Raw genomic sequence first — 22,820 nt, 5'->3', positions numbered from 1 at the left:
GAAGATCGCGTTACATTACACCGTTTCCACGTGCCTATAAGGAAGATGGTGCCGCACTATTGCGTCACCCTGTATATCAGGACATATTCCATTATATTAAAACCCAAACTTTCAATAAAGATTTATTTCTACATTAATTTCCCTTATTTAGAAACTTGGCTAGGATTACAACCTCAGTTTTAAAAATACAAATTTCTCGATTGTTGACATTCAGTTTTTATCTTACAAGTTACGTAAAAAGCTATATAAAAAGTAATTTGAAAAGTCACCTATTACGTTAGCTTTAGCTAGCGAAATACGTTGGAGCTAACGATAGAGATAAAGGTTTAAGGTCTGATTATCGTCCTCTTGTTAAGGACAGGAACCACAGAACCTTGATAAGACCATAACGGCGAAAGCAAACCCTTCCAAGTTATACAGAGTTGATGATTGATATTTGGCCACTTAGTATCTTTTAATTTGAAGGTATATACACAGCTGCCTCGAAATGCTGCCTGGCGCTAGATTCCTAACTACAGAGGATTTTTTTTTACTTTACATAATATTGTCTACATCTTTGTTACCATATGGAATCTACTGTAGAATATTTACACATTGCAATATATAAAAATATACCTGAGAACTTAAAGTGAGAATATAGTCATGTGTTTGTTATTTGGTATGATGTGCGTCTATAAGTGGTAACTATGAGAAACAGAAGAGGACTGGTAGTAATACTGATGCGAAGACTGGCTGTATGTCCTTGGTATGCTGAGTAATCCGGCTGCAATTGGCTGTTTGTATGAATTCAACAACGTGTGCTCATTCAGTATCTCGTCTTCGTTGTTTTTAATAAATCATTTATTAAGCCTAATTTTCTATCCCTTGAACCACGAAAATCTACAGGGGGCGATCCGTCAAAAGTTGCATTGATCAACACGCTGCTGAGCACGATCTCATGTTCTAAGGTTACTGATGCATCTGGTCAAATCCGACGCAGGGTGCGATTTCTTACCAATTTCCCTATTTTAAGTCGCCTCATTGCAGGTTTTTCGCATAAATGCAAGAGGATCGCCCTGTAAGCTCATGGTGAAAAAAATACAAGGGCTTTTGATATTAAATCTGAACTCTTTTGATATATCGATAATTGACACAATACTAACTTCATGTGGTTAATAACCTCCCTACAGCAAACAAATAGTCGAAATCTATCTATAATTAATTTAAAAATGCATTTTGATTTCGGAACCTTCCAATTATTGTTGTTAGTGGTGATCATAACACTATCAGATTATTAGTAATTCGGGTCTTAACAGCTGAGCCTGTGATATTCCTTTACGCGGTCAGTCCTAGCCGATGTATTTTGGCAGAGAGGAAGTTGTGTAGAATGAACACAATGGGCTTAGGACATCCTTCGATGTCTAGTTCCTGAAAAACATAAAGGAAAAGGAAACTTTAGGATGTTCACCTACTAAAAAAAAATTAATATGCTCATAAGAGAATATTTAAAGTAAATATCAAAAATCTAATGGGGGTAGATCTGGTGAACGTGCCGGCCAACCTATGTCCCCATGTAAAAACTCGGTTTTTGTAAAGAGTGCCTGGTAAATAGAAAAATAAAAACTAAAGTAGCGATGTTATATTTGGAATTCCACGTTTAGATTTTCCTCAACCATCATGAACTTTGTTTAGATGACGATGTTGGGTTTATTCCGCATCATTAAGATCTATAGATACTTCAGGTAATAAACTAAGGTGATGCTGAGACTGATCAGTTTACCCACCACATCGCCTTCCTCCGTATTTCCAAAATCCAACCAAAGGTACCTCTTGCCGTCGTCTGAGGAATTTCTCAACTTATCGAAAGGGTACCTCCAAAGGGTCCTGGAACCCGTTCCTGCTTCCAGTAACGTAAACCCATTTTCGTAGTGTATCACTAATTGTGCGGGTCTTCCTTTCCACAGACATCCTAAAAAAACATACATTCTATGTTGAAACTTGAACTTCATCTCATGTGTACAGGGTGTCCGTTTCTGGAACTGACCTGATTTATTGGCTGAACGTAGATACTTACTACAAACTAGTTCTTTTTGCGTAACAGCACTCGCATGACTACCATTGACCAGAGATTTTGCCCACACTGCTAAATCTCGATGCGTTTCCGCCCTAAGACTATGCGTAACCACGCCCTCGACTGTGGCACATCTACAAACCCACGAGTGTAAGTTATTTACTCAACAACCATTGCGCAGAGCAAATTAAGTGTTATGTCAATGCACAGTATGAACAATCGCGCATTAGCGATAGAGGTGATAGAGTCTGAGGACGGTTCATTATATATTGCGAATGGAGATGATAGTGAATTCTGCCTCAAGGAGGATTGAGATTGATTTTGATGATTTCAATGTACAAACCTAATGCTGAATTCCGGAAATTCGTCCCTTTTGCCAGAACCAACCAGTCTGGTTGCTATCAAGGAATAGGCCTCTGCAGGGGCTCTCCAAGCTTCTCCAGACCAAGGAGCGCTTTCGTAGAATCGTAGTTCGCTGTCAGTAACTGCTGCGAATATTGACTGCCATCTGTCCATATCTTCGGAACTTTCTGAACTAGACATATTCTGAGAAAAGAACCGTTCATTCAATGAAAGGGCATTAGATATTGCCTAAATAATGTTCGACCTCGTCAACCAATTATTTGACAATTATCGTTAACGTTATCAAATTTAGCGTTAATAGGCACGTTCGGCACAGTTAACTGTTGTGTAACTGTCACCTCTCCGTATGCCGGTCCCTTCACATCATATCCGATCTTTCTGCTTCATCTAGAATAGTTCCGAAGCCTTTTCTAACAGTCTATACTTACTTCAGTTCGAGGTTTCCTAAGCAACCACCCTATGTGTCTGAGATCCGGAATGGCCCTTGAAGCTTCATGTAAAGCTGCAGTTGTAAGCATTGACAACGCTGAGTGCAGGGTGTTGAACCAAGCGACAGCTTCAGCTGCATCAGCCGCACGCAAGACGCAGCTGTGGACAGCGTCCGGTGAGTGTAGCTCCAGGGTGCGGCCCTCTAAAAATAAAGAACGAAATATTAAGGAGTTTTCTCACCAAGGAGCAAACTTAGAACCGCCCTAAGGTAATATCAAACATGAGCAGTTAATCGTTGGTCTAGAACTGCCTTAAGGTAACATGAAATATGCGCAAATGATTCAACGATATTAGGTCAGATGTTATTTAGAAAATTTTTGAAGTTGCACGTTTTGAAATGAAAATTCATGAAAGTGCGCATGTTTGAGTCATTAAAAGATCTACGTACCGTACATAGAATGGAAACATAACTGAAATTTTTTAAGTTTAACTGTTTTATTGAACAAAAGAATGGGGCAATGGAGGAAATGGAAACGACAAATAATGGAAAAAAACAAAATGGACTGCGGTTACCACATTTAATTGCGTTAGTGCGTTACTTAAGTGCGGTAGTGGGCGTGCGCAGATGTTGATTAGTGTTATGTTAATGCTCCGAGGCTACGCTCGAAAATTCTCTACAGACAACTGCAGCGTTCCTAAATTTTCCTAACGACCCTGGAAAATGTGAGTCGACAGAAGAAACGGTCGTTTAAGCGTGCCCTAATGTGCGGCAGTAGACATAAATCAAAAAATAAAAAAGGGCCTAAATGTCCTAGTGCTCGGAGAAAATTAAATAAAATAGCGGGAACTACATAGAACGGGAAACTAACAAATGACTCTTGAGGTTTATGGTAGCAAAACCTGATTACTATTGATCGTTTACTCCTTAATAACGGCAAATTTGACGAAATTTTTAGTATGCAGAACAGGCCTTTCAAATACATCAAAAGCAATTCTAAATAGGCATTCGGCATTCAATGCACGGTTGTTGGGTTTTGATACCCTAAAAGCGCTCTTGTCCCTTTTTTGAATGCCCAATATTTGAGCATAAATAAAATATGCTGGGCAAAAGGGCCAATAAATTGGGCAGATGGCATTTTCAGGAATAAAAGATCAGGTATAAGGGTGATCAAAAAACGCTCTGGAAAGGTTTTTATTATATGGTCCAAATCCTGGAAATTTCCCACAATAATGCTGCTGAAAAAGAAGAATGGGAACAAGGGGGATGGACCCCCCCCCCTCTTCCAAAAATGTTTTTGAAGTCAGAGCCTTGGGGATCCCAAAGTGAACAAAAACAACCGATTTTTTTTCGTAAAGCATCTTTGCCGCTCGCTTGGGGCAAAAATGCTACCGAGGGAGTGTAAAACCTAATTTTATAAAATCTATGGAATATATAAAATTTCTAGATAACTGTCTTTCAAGATGATTGTCACTTGATTAGCCACAGGGTGTCGCATGCAAGCGGGCCACTAATGAGTTTTAATAAATAACAAAATATATTTCTAGGTTCGTTTTTCTACGAGCTGTTTGAATATATTAATTTTTTCAAATTAGGAATTGAATTAACAATAAAAAACGAACAACAAATTTCGGAGACGTAACTTTTTTAATTTTGTTGGCTCATTATCAACACGGCACGAGAAATTCATGTTTTTTACATCCACCAGAAGTGCGAAGTTCTCCATGAAATTTTGTAATTTTTTTCACGATATTCACAACTGCAGAAAAGACTCCCCGGGGGTGTCATTATTCCCCGTTTAGAGGAATTTAAAAAGTTGAAATGAAATGTGCACCAGCAATTACTTACCGGCACATTTCCGGTTTCGGTGTGAACGGAAGAGAGACGACAGTTTAATGCATTGTGGGAGTCGTAACTTCATTGATTACGGGCTGGGGGCGTAAATAGAGTTGGATGTTTAGGGAGAAATATCGTCCCTAAGATGGGTCATAAACACTTTTATTGCCATGGAACAGGGACATTTCACCATGACTTAGTCATATTCCTCCGGGTACCTTGTGCAGGGACCTGATGGTACATTATAGAACGAGCACCAGATGCGAGTGTGATCTTTCCTCACGAGTTACGAGCGAGTGCGGTAAGCCATGTGAGTAGGAACTAGTCACTTTCGAAACGTTCTATGCGGTGCCCTTCCTACAGTTAGAACAGTTTAAAAAGAGTAAAAGGTATTTTTACGTAAAATTACAAAACTCAACACAGCTGACACCACAATGCCATAAGCTTCTTCTTGAACGTAGCTCGTAAACCGTCGGAAATCGTTCTTGTATTACATAATTTTTCAGCCGGGAACAATGCAGGAATCCTTGCAATAAATCCTGACAGTGCTAGAAAAAGGGTATTTCGTGACACTAAGCATGTGAACATAGAGTTAAGGGCCATATGCATAGAGTGATTTCTGAAAATATTCGGACGGGCCCTTTTTAAAGTTTTTACGAGTCCTAATTAAATGTGTATAGTTATTATATTATATATTTTGTTTTCTTTATATCAAAAATGTTGTCATCAGTCGTTTATTTAGGGGCGTGCATCAAGTCCAGATAACAACTGAACCCGACGCAAAAAACATATTGTCAAAAAAGCAATATGCATAGATTATGCTAAAACTCTCTCGGTGCCTAACACCAGCACAAAAGGTGTTTATTATAGAAAATAATTGTCTGTATTCTGTTTTAACATTCATGTTTTGTGGACTAACCAAAGTATTTTTTATTTCTATCCTGACACAAACAGACAAAAAGGTTCTGGTGAAATACGTTCGATGTTGCACCATTTCGACAACTTCTGTCCAGCGCTGATTGGGTCAACAACATGAATTTCGCGACTCATGTGGGAGCTAGAACAAAAACCATACGGTCATTCTTTACCTCCACCATTCGGTATTTCAGTTGGAACCTTCGATCGTTCTTAATTTTCAGAGAGGGAAGGAAATCCCTCGGGCTTAGGTAGGGACCGCACGGAGGACTGTCTGACAATTCGACATTTTCTTGCGCTAAAAATCCCCATCGTCCTTGCGAGATGGATACGAATTTGTTCCAACTTACCAATCTTACATACCAATCGGTAGTAACAATTTACTGATCTTGGAGGATAATTGTTGCCGCCTGGGCTGCTTTTGGGATAAATGGCGCCCACATTTTTTGGACACACTTCGAAAACGGATGATTTTTGTTGGTTTTTCTTTGCCTTGGGTATATATGGATAAAGCCAGGAGTCATCACCACTGACGATACTGACCACGTTCTTAAATGTTTCTACGTTAAATCGGTCTAGAATTTTTTGACCTCAGTTTACCCTAGCTTCTTCCTGTTCGACGGTCAACATCTGCCGTATCCGACGAAACATTATACTTTTTACAGCCAATTTTTCTTGCAATTTTTTTTTTTTAATTGAGGTCGTCGAAATTCCCAATAATGTTTCAATCTCGCGACACGTCACGTGCCAATCTTCTTTGATGCGTTTATGCAGAGAATCGACGTTTTCCTGGATGACTTCATTTTTGGTGCACCTGCCCTTGGATCGTCGCTAAGACCCATTCGTCCCCCTTTGAATGCCCTATACCAACGAAATATTGTCGACTGATGTGGCGCTTTATTGTCCAAAACAGAAACCGAATCGCTGAGGCTTTTTTGTTGAGATAACTGTCCTCAAAAGTTGTAAAAAATTATTGCGCGAAAATGTTATTAGTTTTCTTCAAACAACTTCGTCGACTTTGAAAATTAACTGTATCTGCAAAATTACACGCATCGCCCTGTGACTTAAGATTTGGGTTAACTAAAAATTGAAGCTACATTTGAGTAGCACTACCATCTATGTTCCTGTATGCAAAACATAAGACAGCACACGTATAGGGACAATCGCTGATTGAGGCAATGGAATATATCAATGATTTACCGAACAATGAATTCACATTACCAGGCGCATTACATAAGGGCCATTAGGTCATTTATGTAAAGGTAACTACCTATGAACATAATGTTATTTTTACAGGAATTTCTCGGTATATTGACCTTAATTAGATTTAGATTAGCACAAAGTGAAACTTATATTTTAAAATTCAACTTTTCGATTTTATGTTATTGATTTTCTTCAGAAATTTAATTTATATGCAGGGCAGGTGTCTGAATCACATGAAAGAGTCACTGATCGACAATGTTTGAAGAAATTGTTGTCACGAGTCAATCGCTCACGAATACGTTTCAACATTACCACATACCGAAAATGTCAAAGACGAGGCTCGTTTTCCTGGATGTACGAGAGACCTAAGAAAATATTTCCTGTAGGTTAAAAAAAACCTTAAATTTAATAATATCAAATTCACTTTGATATTTTGTATGTGACGTAAATTTTGTAAAAAAAATAAATGCTAAAAAATCGCTCTGGAAATCTATGCCACCCCCCTCTTCCTACTCAGTACAATCTGTGGAACCTCCATTTTCCTGGCTTTTTACACAAACTCTAAAAAATTGTCTAAAATAGTTGCTCTACTTAAACCCCAAATGTATACAACAAAGTATATCCATCAAGAAATTTAATCCAAAGCAATAAAGTAAAAAGTAATAGCAATTTATACCTTAAGAATTGATTCCGTGGAAACTAACGTTTTTAACATTATTTATCGAATAATTCATATTATTGCTTGTACCCTTCAGTGGTTATCGAGGGCGATTTTGAAGGAAATAGTCCAAGTTTGTATCGTACGCTAAATGGTACTCGACCTTCTATTACCATTTACTTATTGAATTTTTCACCTCTAACCAATTGCACTTTCACACTGAAAGTTTTGTCAAAGCACGCGTGAAGCACATATTACACAATAAATTCCATTTGTGTGTCCGAAGTACGTGGCCTGACATATAGATGGCGATTTTTTATTGAATATTTGCGTATATTACAAAGACTTACCCTCAAAAAGCTCATGTCTAAAGTTTGAGGGTGCTACGTTGATTTGTGTTCGTCTTAGAGCCGTTTTTAGAGATTTGATGAACACAGGAAAATCGATTATCGAAGAAGACGAAAACCGTTCCATCTACAATAGAGGTGACGTCTTTTTGGGGTGCACACGGGATCATTTTTATTGACTCGCTCCTTAAACGAAAAACAATAAACGGAGAATATTATGCAAATTTATTGCAGCGTTTGAGCGAAAAAATTAGGAAAAGCGACCGAATTTGGCGAAAAAGAAAGTTTTATTTCATCAAGACGACGCACCAGTTCGCAGTTTCGTCATCGCGATGGCCCAAATCAATCAACTCAGTTCCGAACTTTTTCCCTACCCTCCCTATCCGCCAGATTTAGCCCCTTCAGATTATTTTCTATTTTCAAAGTTGAAAAACTGACCCGATGGCAAGAGATCTGCCAACAATCAAGAGGTGAAATCCGAGGTTCAAGCCTATTTCGAAACATTCGAAGATTTTTGCTACATATAAACGTAAAATGAACATCGCTGGGAAAGGTGCGTCAAACTCAGAGACTACGTTGAGAAATAATGTAGTTATTTTTTCACTTTTTTTTCCTTTAAGTGTTAGGTACCGGATAGTTCTGGGACTATCGTCCTACTCGGACTGGTACTACTCCTCACTTTGGCTACTGATGGTGAGTGCCGCCTGCATTTCTTTTTGGGTAGTGTAATAGCGGACGAGAAAACAAGCAAACTAAAATTAGGGATGTATTACTGGCTCCGCCGTCTTTCGATAAAGAGGGTGGAGGATTAACTTATCCTTTAACCCCGAGTTACAAGTTACGAACTCTGAATGCTAACACCGGGATAATCCCATTTAAAAAATGCCATTTATAAAAGGTGTCATCTGTCTTCGGGAAGCCACTTAATGCATGCAACGTCAAGGTGGAAGTGATGAATTATAATCGTCGCGTCTCCAACAGTATTTTTGCTTAGAATTTCTATTTTTAATCCATAGAGCCACCCAAAGCCTTTTGCTTAATACGAGACATGGAGCCCTTCAATTACCGTAAATTGAAATGCCACATCGCTCTAATGGCTTCTAACATCTGTATATTTTATGCAAATCATAATCCATTAAGTTATCGCTCCATGCCGATCATTACAAACTAATAGCGGCATTTAATGTTACAATACTACACGCAATAAACCAAAACCTCAAGCTCATTTCGTTGCCACGTTGTGTCTTTACAAATTTCTACGAAACACCTTCGCAACTCACTTTTATTATGTTTGGACACGCCACTCGTCCAGGTCTTTTTTCAACCATAATGGACTGTTTACAGATTATTGCACAACTTCTTAAGAAGGCCATTTTAACGTTTTCACAATGAGTCATTAAGCTACCTCAGCTGACACTACCGTACATGCGTGCGTTAGCGGAATCTAACGCATGCCGGATTTTTCAGTGGCTGTCCAAGATTAGATTGCATTTATTGTTTTTCGTGAATCCCAAGAGTTCTTAAGTGGAATGGATTGTTCGGGTAAGCACTATGGGATATGGGAAATGGAAGCTCCTATAAGAGTGAGTGAGAAACGAGAACGGTTCACGCCCAGTGCCAATGTTTTTTAAAAAAATTACTGCCAAGTCTTCGCTCGCATCGCGAGTAGCAACCGAGTGAGTGTCCCAGTACATATTAAGTTCGCTTATAGAAATAGGAGAGATGATCAAAATGACAGGACAACCTGAGTACCGCGGAGACGCCAATTGAAACTTGAAACAGCAATTAAAATTGCCAATACAGGGTGATTCCTAAGTTGATGCTTTTTTTAACCGTGTGTAGAAGTCGTAAAAACAGACGAATTTTTTAAATAACTTTGATGAATGAAAATGTGAATTATGAGAATATGTCGTGTACTTTGCTTAGTGAATGAAAAGCATTTAAATCTAATAGTTCTTGCATGTTTTCTGAAACGACTGAAATAATACTAAAATAGTTTTAGTTTGATTATCGTCGAAACGAATATATTTTGCCGCAATTTCCAAAAATGTGCAACTTTCGATTTTACTAGAACTGACCCCATATTTAAAAATCTAATCGAACAGCATTTTTGGGTTTTCGGAAAAAGAGCAAAAATTATTAAGTCCTGCATAAATTCGTTAAACCACGTCTGAATCCACCAGTTTTCGAAAAAATGTACAAAGAACAGAAATAAGGGTAGAATTATTTATACTTAAAAAATAACAATATAAACTACTATAATCTAATGTATTAAAAGTTCGAACGGTGCCCCGTTGACTTCCTGACAGGGGGCAAGCCGCGATTCAAGTTCCCCAAGAACTTTTCTTATCGTCTCAGGAGGTATTTGAGCTTTTTGAGTAATTCCAGTTCTTAAGTCTTCTATATTGTTGGGCTCATTTAAATGCACCCCATGTTTCATATAACCGCGTAAAAAAGTCCGCAGGGGCGAGATCGGGCCATCTAGCAGGCCACTCTAATTGCCTCCTTCGTCCAATTTTATAAATGTTATTGCATGGGTATGTTAAGTGAAATATGTTGAGAATTTCTCAAAGAACTGACAAGCGACATTACATCAATTGGATTCCACAAAGAAAAAAAAAATTAATCCATTTATGTACTAAATGAGTAACCCTGTATAAATGTCTTTTACATAAAAAAAATGCATAACTAAAAACTATGTTTTACATGTTCCACAATTTTCAAGTACAACATTTCTTTCACTTTTTAACGAATTATTGCAGGACTTTTACTCCTCTATGTATATAATGTCGACATTTCTTATTCAGTTTGCCACTGATGGCGAAGTATTTTTTGAATAATCAAAATGGCGTCATATCAAAAAACAATTGCGGCAGAGTATAAACCACTGCGACTGATTTGTGTTAATTTCGAGTTTGCTGCAATTGTTTCTAAAACCTTAAACCATTTAGATTTTTTTTCAAAAACTGCTCCGCCATTTTCAACATTTTTCAGTTTGAACATGTTCACAAGGCGTGCAAAATCCTTTTGGAGTAGGGCATCATCGTCTGCAGCAACGATTTAAAATGGCGACGCAGGACTAATTTTTGTAACGATCAAAACGGCGTTACATTGTTCGGCTCTAAATTGTGTTATTTTTTTAACAACTTATTATTTTCTCAAAATTACAAAGCAGTATTAAACAGGACCAAAAATACAATCTTTCCACTTTTTAAATTTTTCTAAAACATTGCTTACGTCACCTGCAAGACAAAATGGTTGATTTTTTCAAATTTAAACATGAGTCAAGTGGGGCCTCAAATTAAAGGTGTTTCAAAACTACACTTAATGGCGCCTTGCGACTTAAAATCCATCGATTAATTTTGAGAAAAATGGGTATAAATTTGGTAAAAAATGCAATACAAAGTCAGTTCAGTAGTGGGTAAATAGTGAAAAACCTTCTTTGTCAACAGGAAATTTTGTAAATTTAAAGCCGCGCGGTATTTTCAAGACAAATGCGGTAAAGTCAATTTCACTGTTATCGTTGATTAATATTAGTTGCTCCCAAACTGCAACAATTAATGCGTTGATACTAGTCTACGATGGCCACGATTTCGACTTTGTTGATAAAAATTCTCATATTTTTTAATATCAACGACGTCTTCCAAAAGGTTGTTCGTTTAGCAAAACAGCTCGCTACAGGGTTTAAGTTTTTTAGGCGAAATTCGGGACGTCATGAGGGCGCCTCTGAAGACTTACTAAAAGGGTGGATGAGTTGGAAGAAAACGCTTAAAAGGATTAAAAGCTTACTTTCATTTTAAATTCGATTGAGAACAAAATTTACTTTAAATAAACCTTCAAAAGTCAAACAATATAATCACGGATGCAGGAAGGTAGAAATTAACCCGTCACCACAGTAAAGCTCCTGATTTTCATGGCCTTTCTAAAGTCCATGGAAATATCGTACTTAAGAGTACGTTATTTTTATAAATTACCCTTGAGGGTAATAACGTACCCTTAAGACCTGCTGTTAGTAGCACAAGCTTCCCGAGACGTCCATTGATGGATGTTCTCAAATTTGAGTTTCAAAATTTAAGGAATAAATTCGGTTTTTGCTTCGTCTCTAAGTTAGATTATTTTGAAATTTTTGCCGTATATTCGTCCGCGTTTTCCGAATTGGACGCAAAAATTACAGTGGCTCACCGGGTCAGTGGTGTAGTGAAAAAAAATTTTTAATCAAGATGTTCTAAAATGCGCTCAATTCTTTTCGTGAAGAAAATAATATTAAAATCCTTCTCGTAGATGAATGTAACACTGCGACTACAGTGGACGGGGTGACCTATTTAAACATGTAAATTAAGATGTCGATCCATTCATCCATAATCAGGGTCGTCTCAGCTGGGTTCGCTGTGCTACCAAGCGAACTCAAATAATTGAAAGTGGGACTTTCTAATAAAAGACATCAAGGGTGAGTTCTTTGTACCTTTTTTTTTAATGCAAACCCGGTTGTTTCCACTTTAATATTCAATAGTCTTGAGAGGTCCCTCACATGCCGGTTTTCAGCAAATCCGCGGCGGACCTATAGAATTATATTAACTAAATTTGCATGTTTTGTTTCTTTCCCCAAATCGCGGTAGAAGTGAATTCTATAATTACCACTGAGCACTTCCTTATTACAACATTTAAGCGACAATAATGGAGCATAAAAACTTTAAATGCTCCCCCATAAGGCTCCAAATCCGAGCATTTCAGCCCGGCAACATAAAACTACACGAAACTGGGGATGTTTCGAGCATAAAGGGGAGTTTTTTGCCCTTTTTATTCTATATGCAATATAAATTAGGGAGGCGCACTATTAGAACAATAGGACGTTTCCTCGTGCTGTGTCAACGGGCGGAATACGGCACAATGGCGGGAAGTTCCTAAGGGCATTTTTTGCCCTCTTCCCCAACATTAATCATCCCTTGTCTGCCATCGTTTCCATACTGGATGAGCGCTCGTTCCAGTGCAACGTGTACAAAGTACGGGAAAAAATTTATTGTCAGCTTTTTATTCGATCGTAATCGTTTCCTGATGATGGGAACTTTCATTCTTGAACAGGTAAACAGTGGTGAGCTCATTTACGTGTCGCATCAAAATTGAAAGGATTTCGATTGATGCCGAAAAAACTAATGGAACGGAAAAGAGAAGCGAATAGAGACAGATGCAAATAGAGCTTTGTCAAGGGAAAACTCGGCAGATTGAATTGTATAAAAAGGAGAGTGGCTCTCCATAGACTGTTCAATCAATCTTGTCTATTATTGGAGGAGGAGGAAATGGGGGTGGTGAGGGGGTGAGAAAAACAAAGCATAATATGTGGACGCTAAATTTTTCCCATTTTTGTAAGCGTTCGGACGATGATGGATTTATCAAATCCCTGAGATTTCTAAATTAACATCCTGAAACGGAAATTTAATCGGAAACTTTCTGGATACAAAATAGACAAAAACTCGAAGTTTTTCGGCTTAACGAACTGGATTAATTCCTTTCTGTTGGGAAACTATTTTAAAACGTCGCTTATTCATCGTGAAATTAAGTTCTTAGCGCCTCTTTTTGCTCCACGATGGTAATTGCACACAAGAAACGAGGAGAATGCATTTAGAGTGATTTTGAATTTTAGAAAGAATGCTCGTTAAAACCATATCTCCCCTTGAGGGGATAATTGAACTGCTTCCTGAGTGGTTCGGCAACATCCCGATGGGGAATTTCTAGAGTTCTAGATCAAATTCCAACTGGTACATGTTTGAATTCCTCGATTTTTCCAGTTTGAACAGTTAGATAGCTTCTTTGTATTTCGCAAATAACAATTACTCTATTTTTAAGAGCAATTGCATTAAAAATCAGATCAATTGCCTCGACGGGCCTCCCAGTCTACACGGGACGGGCTGATGTGCGTCGCTCTCGAGAGGCTCCCAACTCATCAACTTTTTAATTCGTTATTTTTCTTACAGTATTTCATGAGCGAAAGGCTACATCTATGTCTGAATAGATGTAGTCCTTTCCAGTTCATAGGAAAAATTCACAAACGCAACAAAGCACATGTGGGGAGGAAAATGACACGAGTAGATTATCACGTTTTTTAATTGCACATGTATACAGGGTGTCCCAAATAAAGTGAGTTCCATGGGGATTATGGAAGCGGTAAGAGATACAAGGTGAGTCAAATGAGAAAAAAGAAGCGCATTTTTGTGCCCATTCAGAAAATGTTCTAAATTTAAAAATGTGCACAGCGGTTGTCAAAATATGAGCAAAAAACTGAAAACTGCGATTTTCGAAAATCATAAATTATGAGTACACTGCTTGAGTAAATTGTACCAAATTTGGCAGTTCTTTATTATAGACAACTGCCAATTGAATGGCGTTTTCAGAATTTCAAGGCCATCTATATTTCGAGAAATTATATTCAACTTTGTTATTTCTTATGGCCGCCATATTGGATTTTGGTGCCATCGAATAGACAATAAAAAAGGTTTTTAACCATGTATGACAAAGGTGTCCTCGGACCTATCAAAGTAAGAAAAATAAATAAAAACATTTTTCACCTTAGTAGGCTTAGAAACAAGTACTTTAGTGTTAAGCAATATCTAAACGATACGTATGGAAATAATTGGGTTGAAATTCGAGGCCTTGTCAGTTGGCCAGCACGCTCCCCAGACTTAACACCTCTCGATTTTTTTTTGGGGATATGTAAAAAATAAGGTTTACTACAGATCCTACGATACAGTAGCAGAGTTGGAGGCTGGAGTTGTGCGAACTATTCAAGAAATACCTCTAGATATGGTAAAAAATGCTTGTATGTCGGTTGTTAAGCGCTGTAGAGTTTGTGTTAATCATAACGGAGAAATATTTGAAAAGTTTTTATAGGGATTAGGATTTTTTTATTAGGATTAGTAATTCCTACTCAGTGAGTAAAGGTACCAATTCCTTCGCTGTGTTTCTTTGTTATTTTTGATAAAACCTATGAAATTGTAATTACGTTAATACTAAAAAAAACGTATTAAGTTTTTATTATTCCATTAAACAAAATACATCGTACATTACTGCTCTTTGATTAGCAACACTAAAGTACTTGTTTCTAAGCCAACTAAGGTGAAAAATGTTTTTATTTATTTTTCTTACTTTGATAGGTCCGAGGGCACCTTTGTGATACATGGTTAAAGAACTTTTTTTTATTGTCTATTCGATGGCACCAAAATCCAATATGGCGGCCATAAGAAATAACAAAGTTGAATATAATTTTTCGAAATATAGAAGGCCCGGAAAAATTCTGAAAACGCCATTCAACTGGCAGTTGTCGATAATAAAGAACTGCCAAATTTGGTACAATTTACTCAAACAGTGTACTCATAATTTATGATTTTCGAAAATCGCAGTTTTCAGTTTTTTGCTCATATTTTGACAACCGCTGTGCACATTTTTAAATTTAGAACATTTTCTGAATGGGCACAAAAATGCGCTTCTTTTTTCTCATTTGAGTCACCTCGTACCTCTTACCGCTTCCATAATACCCATGGAACTCACTTTATTTGGGACACCCTGTATACGTTCCTCCCTTTCCTATATTTATCAGATTTTAATTTTGAATTGAATTATGTCTTTATTATGTATTCAATACATATTTATTTATATGTTTAATATAAATTTGTGTTCACATGTTTATTAAATTTTTCGATAATCTAAATTTGAACGAACTTCGAATAAAATGCACATTGAAACGCCTATGCAGGGCGAGATTTTTAAACGTATCAATTCCAACGTCTTGACAATTATGCCGGAAATGGACATAGTCAAAAACACGTCCGCCATAATATGATGGGGGAAGATGATCGAGGGCACGACGGCCTCACTGCCCTCTACCCTAAATGCACCCCAGCCACCCCAAGTAATTTTTTTTTAGTAGCGCGGGCATGGTTGCGACATATTGTCGGAAAGCATTTTCAATAAGCATTTCAATGATATCAAATTTTCTGGAATTTCGCCCTTAAATGTGTCCGATAATGCCTAAAATGCGGAATCCATGAGTAAGACACGTGGGAGTGGAATTAAATGGCTTTCAATCAGGCATAAGTAATAGAATTGATGATTAATTAGCAAGTTTTATTGTAACTGTATCAAAGCGTAAGATTTGCAGCTCAATATTAATAATTTTTTATAATAGGTGTTCATTATATTCATGCACATTATCATTCAAATAATTAATAATGAAGTTAAATGTAAAAAATTAGGAACTTTTCTTTCATCGGTACTTATGAATGTTTTTCTACCCAGTGAATCGTCGAATCGTTTATTATCTGAGTTTCACTTCGTGCTTCTTCTCGCAAATTTTCAATCGAAACATGGTTTATTCAATTGCGAAACGGGTTCAAGTCGTTTCTTTTATGGTACCGAGGAACGTTGTCTTTTACGAACCAAAGAAATACTTCGCCAGGCGCATCCTGGAACGAACATTAATCTTTCCTATGTTAGCAGATTATTGCAGAAATTTCAACAAGCCGGTTCTGTGGACAATAAAAACAGGAATCAACCTAGAATATTAGATGAGCTTACTCAAATCAAAGTTCTCGGACAATTTGCCCAAAAATCCATCACTGTCTCTCCGTCATGCACCTAATTTAACTGGACTATCAGCAGCATCACTGTAAAAAGTTCTAAAATTACACGAATTTCGTCCGTACAAAATTCGACCTCATCAGGATTTGGATGAAGACGATCCAGGCGGATGAACAGAATATTCCGAGGTGGTGCAAGTTTCGATCCAGCAGTACCACCACAAGCGCAAATTTTACTTGGACGGTACTGTCAGTCGGCGCAGACGCAGAATCTGCAGTGATTCAAACCCTCATGTTGCAATACAAGAAGGCCCTCGACATCCACAAAAACTGAATGATGGTGCCCGGATTCTTGGAGATGCTATCAAAGGACTTCTGTTGCTTGACGGTAATTTGAGTGGCGAAATCTACCATGATCTTTTAGAAAATGCTATTGAATCGTTGATAATCTATGAGCTAGAAGAAGGGCAAGACGAAAATAGGGAATTATAAGTGGACGAAAATGAAGTATTCAACGGGATGGGGTGCCGCCACATTTTGCTCTATCCGTTAGGCAGTGGTAAGACAAATATTACCCCGCAGGATGGGTTGGGAGGGGCGGAGTGATATAATGGCCCCCTAGGTTTCCCGATCTAACGCCCTTGAGTGCGGGGATCTGATGCCATTTCTTTTTGTGGGAAACTTGAAATTTTCAATGTTCAGAACCCAAACAGAAACAACTGATGAGTTGAGACAGCAAATTATTACTGAGTATCGTGCAATTTCTAAGACAACTTTCGTCAATTTACTTCAGGAATGTGAATAATCGTTTGTTCCCTTGCGTGGAAAAATAACAAACGATTATTATAAAAAAATCATTAATTTTAATTGGCAAGTTTTACGCTCTGAAGGAATTAGAATAAAACTTTTAATTAACTATCTGCTCTATTAATTATTCTCGATTGAAAACCATTTAGTTCTATGCCGAGGTGTCTTGCTCATGGATTTTGCATTTTAGGCATTATCGGATTCATCTGAGGGCGGAATTTCTGAAACTTCGGCACTATTGAAAATGCTTTCCGACGATATGTCGCACCCATGCCCCGGCTATAACAGGAACGACTTGGGGTAGTTAGGGCGCATTTGGTAGAGGGTAGTGAGATAATCACACCCTCGATCATCTTCCCCCGACATGTTATGACAGACGTGTTTTTGGATTTTTCCGTTACCGGCACAATTTTCAAAATAGCGACGTTTATGCTTTGAAAAATTTTACCCTGTATGTTCACATGAGGTCCCAGCATAGTGAAACCACTAACGTCCGTGACTCGGTCTGATACACTTCCATCCCTTTCTTCGATTAGTGCGTATAAGATAAATTACTCATTTTTCGTCACATGTTATCGTCCTTTTTTCGCTGCCGAATAGGAAATATTTAGAGATAGAAATGCGCAGTGCCTTGCACAAATCCCAACATACTCCATGCTTTAACAGGCATTTACATGCCGAGTCACGTACAAATCAATCACTATTTTTCTATTAAATATATTTAGAAATTCCATTATTGATCATTTCGCAGAAAAAGGGCCGGCATTTAAACCTCCCTTTATTAAATTCTTCCATAAATTTACAAGAAAACGCGACGAGGATTTTATTCTAGGCATCGAACCCCATTGCATGTAAGAAATCTCCTTTCGGACCGCTCTCATTTAATTTCTCTATACCGATTCTCAGAAATAATAGGCCCAACAGGTCAACAATTCCTGCTCCAAAAAGAGAAATTAATGTTGGTCTAAACAACTCTGAAAACTTCAAACACAATTAAAGGGCATAAGGGAAGGGGCGAACTCTATTTACACAAACCAGTTAATGTGGGCTCTCGCCAACTTCCCCCGAAAAGACACGTGGGAATAAGTTTAATCAGAGGTTTCAGTAGCTGCTAATTTAGGTGCAGCTCATTCGAAGTTGCATTTCTGGTTTGCTTTTACCTTTTAACAGACAGTTTGAACTGAATTTGTCTGTGGCTGGTTCGGCTGTGTCTGAAGTGTGTAGCTTTCTTGTGAGCTCGGTGCAATGAACAATAATCGCTCTCTGAAGCAATACGTAATTCTGCACAATAATAAACAGGATTAATTTACCCATCTAGCTTACCGTATTACATTATGGAGCTGTCTCGTCTAATATGTTTGTCCTCAAAGTTAATAATACTGAATTCAATGGTTCTTATTGTTAATGAATCCCTAAATCAATTTGAAGCGGCAGTGCCACACCATAATGAAACCGTAACGATTCATAAAAGTGAATATGTTAATTTTGATGGTGCTGATGATGAACATGCGAAAAGGAGAGGGAAATATTTCACGGGCGATCAATGGAAGAATTTAAGAAGAAGTGAATTGCGCCTGCATGCACTCTCCATTTTCTGAGCACTGCTTTATGCGGATGACCCGAATCGATATTTTTCATTTTACTGCTCACTGATTTGCAAATTTGAGTGAGCGCGGCGTACAAATTTAGCTTGCACCGAATGTCCGGAAAAACAGCGATATACGGGGTGATATTTAAGTACGTGCGCAAACTTCAAGGAGTGATTCTTTGAGCGATTTTACGACGAAGAGTTTACATAAACATAGGTCCGGCAACGTTTCGTTTTCAAGATGCAGGGTGTCCAACTTTTCTAAAAAAAAAATCGTTTTTTCTTCAAAATCTTAATAGTCCTCTAGCCGATTTTGTCGAATTTTGGCAGTGTTATTTACGGTTATTATTGTGATTTATGCGCCGCTGAGTTTCCTTAAACATTTATATTTTTTCGCACGAACCACAGTCGTGGCCACCCAGTTCACCGGATTTAAATCCGTTTGATTTTTTCTTTCGGGGGCACGTAAAATTCTTCGTTTCTAGAATTCGGGTCAACACTGAAGAATAATTAATCCAACAGACACGGGATACGTGTAATCAGATAACATATACGCCGGGAATATTTCAACGTGTTCGACAATCAATGTTAAGACGAGCTAATGCTTGCATTGAAGTTGAAGGAGGATATCTTCAGTAGCTATTGTAAGTTTCGTGTTGCTCATTGTTAAATATCTTTTTGCTAAAAAAATTGCGCACCCTTTGTTTAAGTGTAATTTTAGGAGTTTTTGTAATTAAATTTTTCTCAAATTTGCGGCGTTACCCCTGTGAATACCAATAGGAAGAGCAGATAAGTCATTTCTAGCTTTTTTTGCGAAGAAGTGAAAACCTTCTTAAGACAGCCAGCTTCGATGTAGAGCTAGGTACTGTGGGATTCGATCAACCATTACGTTGCCCACGTCCCCCTAAAACCACCTCCCCTCTTCGTCCCCAGTATCGTCTTTCGACATTCTTTCAAGGAAGTCATTTTTAGTTTAAAAGATTTCTTTGTACTATATTACAAACTATCAGTTTCAACGTCATATTAAGTTAGTTAAGTTCGTTCAGTAGTTATTTACGAGTTTTCATTTATATACAGGATGTCCCAAAATAAGGGGGTCAACGCTCAACCACATATTCCTTAGTCAAAAATATATCGATTCATGGTGATACACTTATATACGAAATTGTCTCCTTCTGGAGATACAAGCTTAGTCTCACTTTTTTTTTCATTTTTGCAGATAAATCGAAAACAACTAAATGGATTGCTACGGAATTTAGTATATAATCTTTCTGCTTCTCGGGGCACATTCGACGGGACTTATTATGGTAAAACCACCAGGGGTAGTGGTCAGTTGCTACAAGGTCGAATGTTAAATACACCAGAACTTTTTTATTCGTTCATGCAGACGGTTGTTTTTTTTTCATGAAATTCCCGATCAGTTACGCAACTTTTTTTTATCGCTTATTGAATTTTGATTTGGAGTCTCCATTAGACGAAAAAAAATTAATGGAGAAAATAATGCCCCTCTTCAGTGGCCACCTAGATCTCCAGATTTAACTCCCTGCGACTTTTCCATTTACGGTACGCTAAACTCTCGTGTATATGCTGTTTCTATTCAAATTGAAGACCACCTAAGAAATAGAGTTTTGCAAACAGCTGATGGACTGCGCGATGATTCAATGATGTTGAAAAGATTAAAATTTAATTTTCTTCGACGCGTGAATCTCTGTATTCGACAACGGGGTGGTCACATTGAGCACTTTTTTTTTTCGTTTAATAGAGGCTCCAAATCAAAATTTAATAAGAGATAAAAAAAAGTTGCGTAACTGCCTAGGAATTTCATTTAAAAAAAGAATCAACCGTCTGCATGAACGAATAAAACTGTTCTGGTGTATTTAACATTCGACTTTGTAGCAATTGACCACTACCCCTGGTGGTTTTACCATAATAAGCCCCGTCGAATGTGCCCCGAGAAGCAGAAAGATTATATACTAAATTCCGTAGTAATCCATCTAGCCGTTTTCGATTTATCTGCAAAAATAAAAAAAAGTGAGACTCTAAGAGCTTGTGTCTCTAGAAGGAAACATTTTCGTATATAAGTGTATCACTATGAATCGATATATTTTTGACAAAGGAATATGTCGTTAAGCGTTGACCCCCTTGTTTTGGGACATCCTGTATAACGACTTCTAAAAATTGTTTGACGTTCTGTATCTTGAAAACGAAGCATTAGCGGACACATGCTTATATAAACTTGTCGTCTTAGGATCACTCAAAGGATCACCTCTTGAAGTTTGACGACCTACTTAAATAACATCTTGTGTACAAGGTGCTTCTCAGCCTATACGCATAAACTTGGAATATTATAGATGAGTGCAAACAACGATTAATAGTGAACAAAAATGTAGGAAAACATTTTTAATTTCGGTGATACCAATTTATTTTCGATAAAATGGTATCTCCAATCCATAAAAAAAATAAAATAAAATAACCTAAATTTCACAAAATTGGAAGCGCTATTAATTTATCACACTAATTGTTCGAGTTCACCTGATAAATTTTTTGTGACTCACATTAACTGTGGATTGAAAATCACGAATATAACTACGAACAGTTCAATTTGAACTGACACGAGAAAATCGCATTCGCAAAAAGCAACCATTTACTAAAAACGAATTTTCCCTCAAATTCGTTTATCTCACCGTTTTTCAGAAAAATGGGTTTTAAAAAATCATGTCCAAAATTTTACATTACAAAAAAAAACTATCAAAATATACGCCTGCGTACCCCCCCCCCCCTTCCGTTCCCTCTAAAATACACGTCACTGCACTAATAAATTTAACAAAATTCATTTTGTAAAGATATCCCAGATCAGAGCATCAAGTTGGGTAAAAAAAAACCGTTTATCGGCCCCACCATTAAATCGTCATCAATTCCTTACGAAACGATTTAGAAAAAAAAAAGATTAAAAAAATTATAATAAAGTGTAAATTATGTCCCTGGAGTGGAAAACCGTACTTTCAAATCATCCTGTATATATATATATATATATAGGACTTTATCCATTTTGATTTCCTTTTCAGAAGTGGTTATATCACACGTAACTTCAATAGATAAAAGGGAAGAATGTTAATTTAATCGTAGTATTTAATGTCTATTTCTTGATTCATAAAACATTATTATTTACCAAAATCCATGATTTTAGCATAAAATTTGGTTCATCAAGAAATAATCGATTTACTCATCAGCTGCTGCTTCAAAGTAAGAAATTTTTGTATCGCCATGAAGACATTAAAAAAGTCTTGAATTTGAAGTATCACTTGATCCCACTTTCCATTTTAAATTTTAGGGGTGAATCGTTCCCTGCTCATGGGGGGAAGGCAATCCGTTAATATCTAATAAACAACCGAGCATTTTTGCATAACTCTTTCATAAACCGAAAAAACAGCTTTGCTTCGTTTCAGTTGGCGCACCCTGTATATAAACATGGTAGAGCCGTGGAAAGTTTTCCATGGAAGTTGGTTGCGGTAATTTTGAATCTATATGATCATATTTATCCTTTTACGAAGTCTCATCGTTCTTGAAATATCGCGCTTCTTTCCAAACACCCTTCATATACAGGGTTTCCCATTAACAATTTTCCCCCCATCTAACTTTTTATTTGTGACATTAGAAAAAAGGCCCAAACGGGCACCGCCTGTGTTTAGAGTAGGGATTGCTGATATCAGAAATAGCAAAACTATTAAAAATCATTAAAAGAAACATTAACATGACTGTTTCAGACCCGTGTAAGGACAGGTGCGATAGGTATGCTATCTGCAAGCATCAACCTCATTTGTATAGTGTAGGATGACGAGTGCACTAGATAATGGTGACGAGGACACTGACTATGATGGTGATAATCATAGTGGCGATGACGATGATTATAGTGATAATGACAATGATTAAAGTGATGATAACGACAATCGCGATAATGGTGGTGATGATCCTCGACAATCAAATGACAAAAATAATCGTCGAAAGTGTCGATATGTGCAGAAGTTACAAGCTAGTAGTGCAGTCAAAATCCTTTTAAGC

At 37.4% G+C, this 22,820-nt stretch overlaps 1 protein-coding gene across 1 annotated transcript in view; it reads right to left on the bottom strand.

Annotated features, from left to right (window-relative positions):
• Window positions 1-109: 109 nt before the first annotated feature.
• Syn1 (Syntrophin-like 1) overlaps window positions 110-22,820 on the bottom strand; it is a 96,943-nt gene continuing 74,232 nt past the window's right edge. Inside the window, exons 3-7 of the mRNA XM_066286083.1 lie at window positions 2,842-3,044; window positions 2,394-2,596; window positions 2,054-2,184; window positions 1,764-1,948; window positions 110-1,407 (exon numbers count right to left, since the gene is read on the bottom strand). Of these exons, the coding sequence (XP_066142180.1) occupies window positions 1,315-1,407; window positions 1,764-1,948; window positions 2,054-2,184; window positions 2,394-2,596; window positions 2,842-3,044 (815 nt within the window). The 3' untranslated portion in view covers window positions 110-1,314. The remainder of the gene's footprint in view (window positions 1,408-1,763; window positions 1,949-2,053; window positions 2,185-2,393; window positions 2,597-2,841; window positions 3,045-22,820) is intronic.

This window comes from Euwallacea fornicatus, chromosome 9 (genome assembly GCF_040115645.1).
Source record: "Euwallacea fornicatus isolate EFF26 chromosome 9, ASM4011564v1, whole genome shotgun sequence".
Taxonomy (NCBI): domain Eukaryota; kingdom Metazoa; phylum Arthropoda; class Insecta; order Coleoptera; family Curculionidae; genus Euwallacea; species Euwallacea fornicatus.
This window is presented reverse-complemented; position numbering and strand designations above follow the sequence as displayed.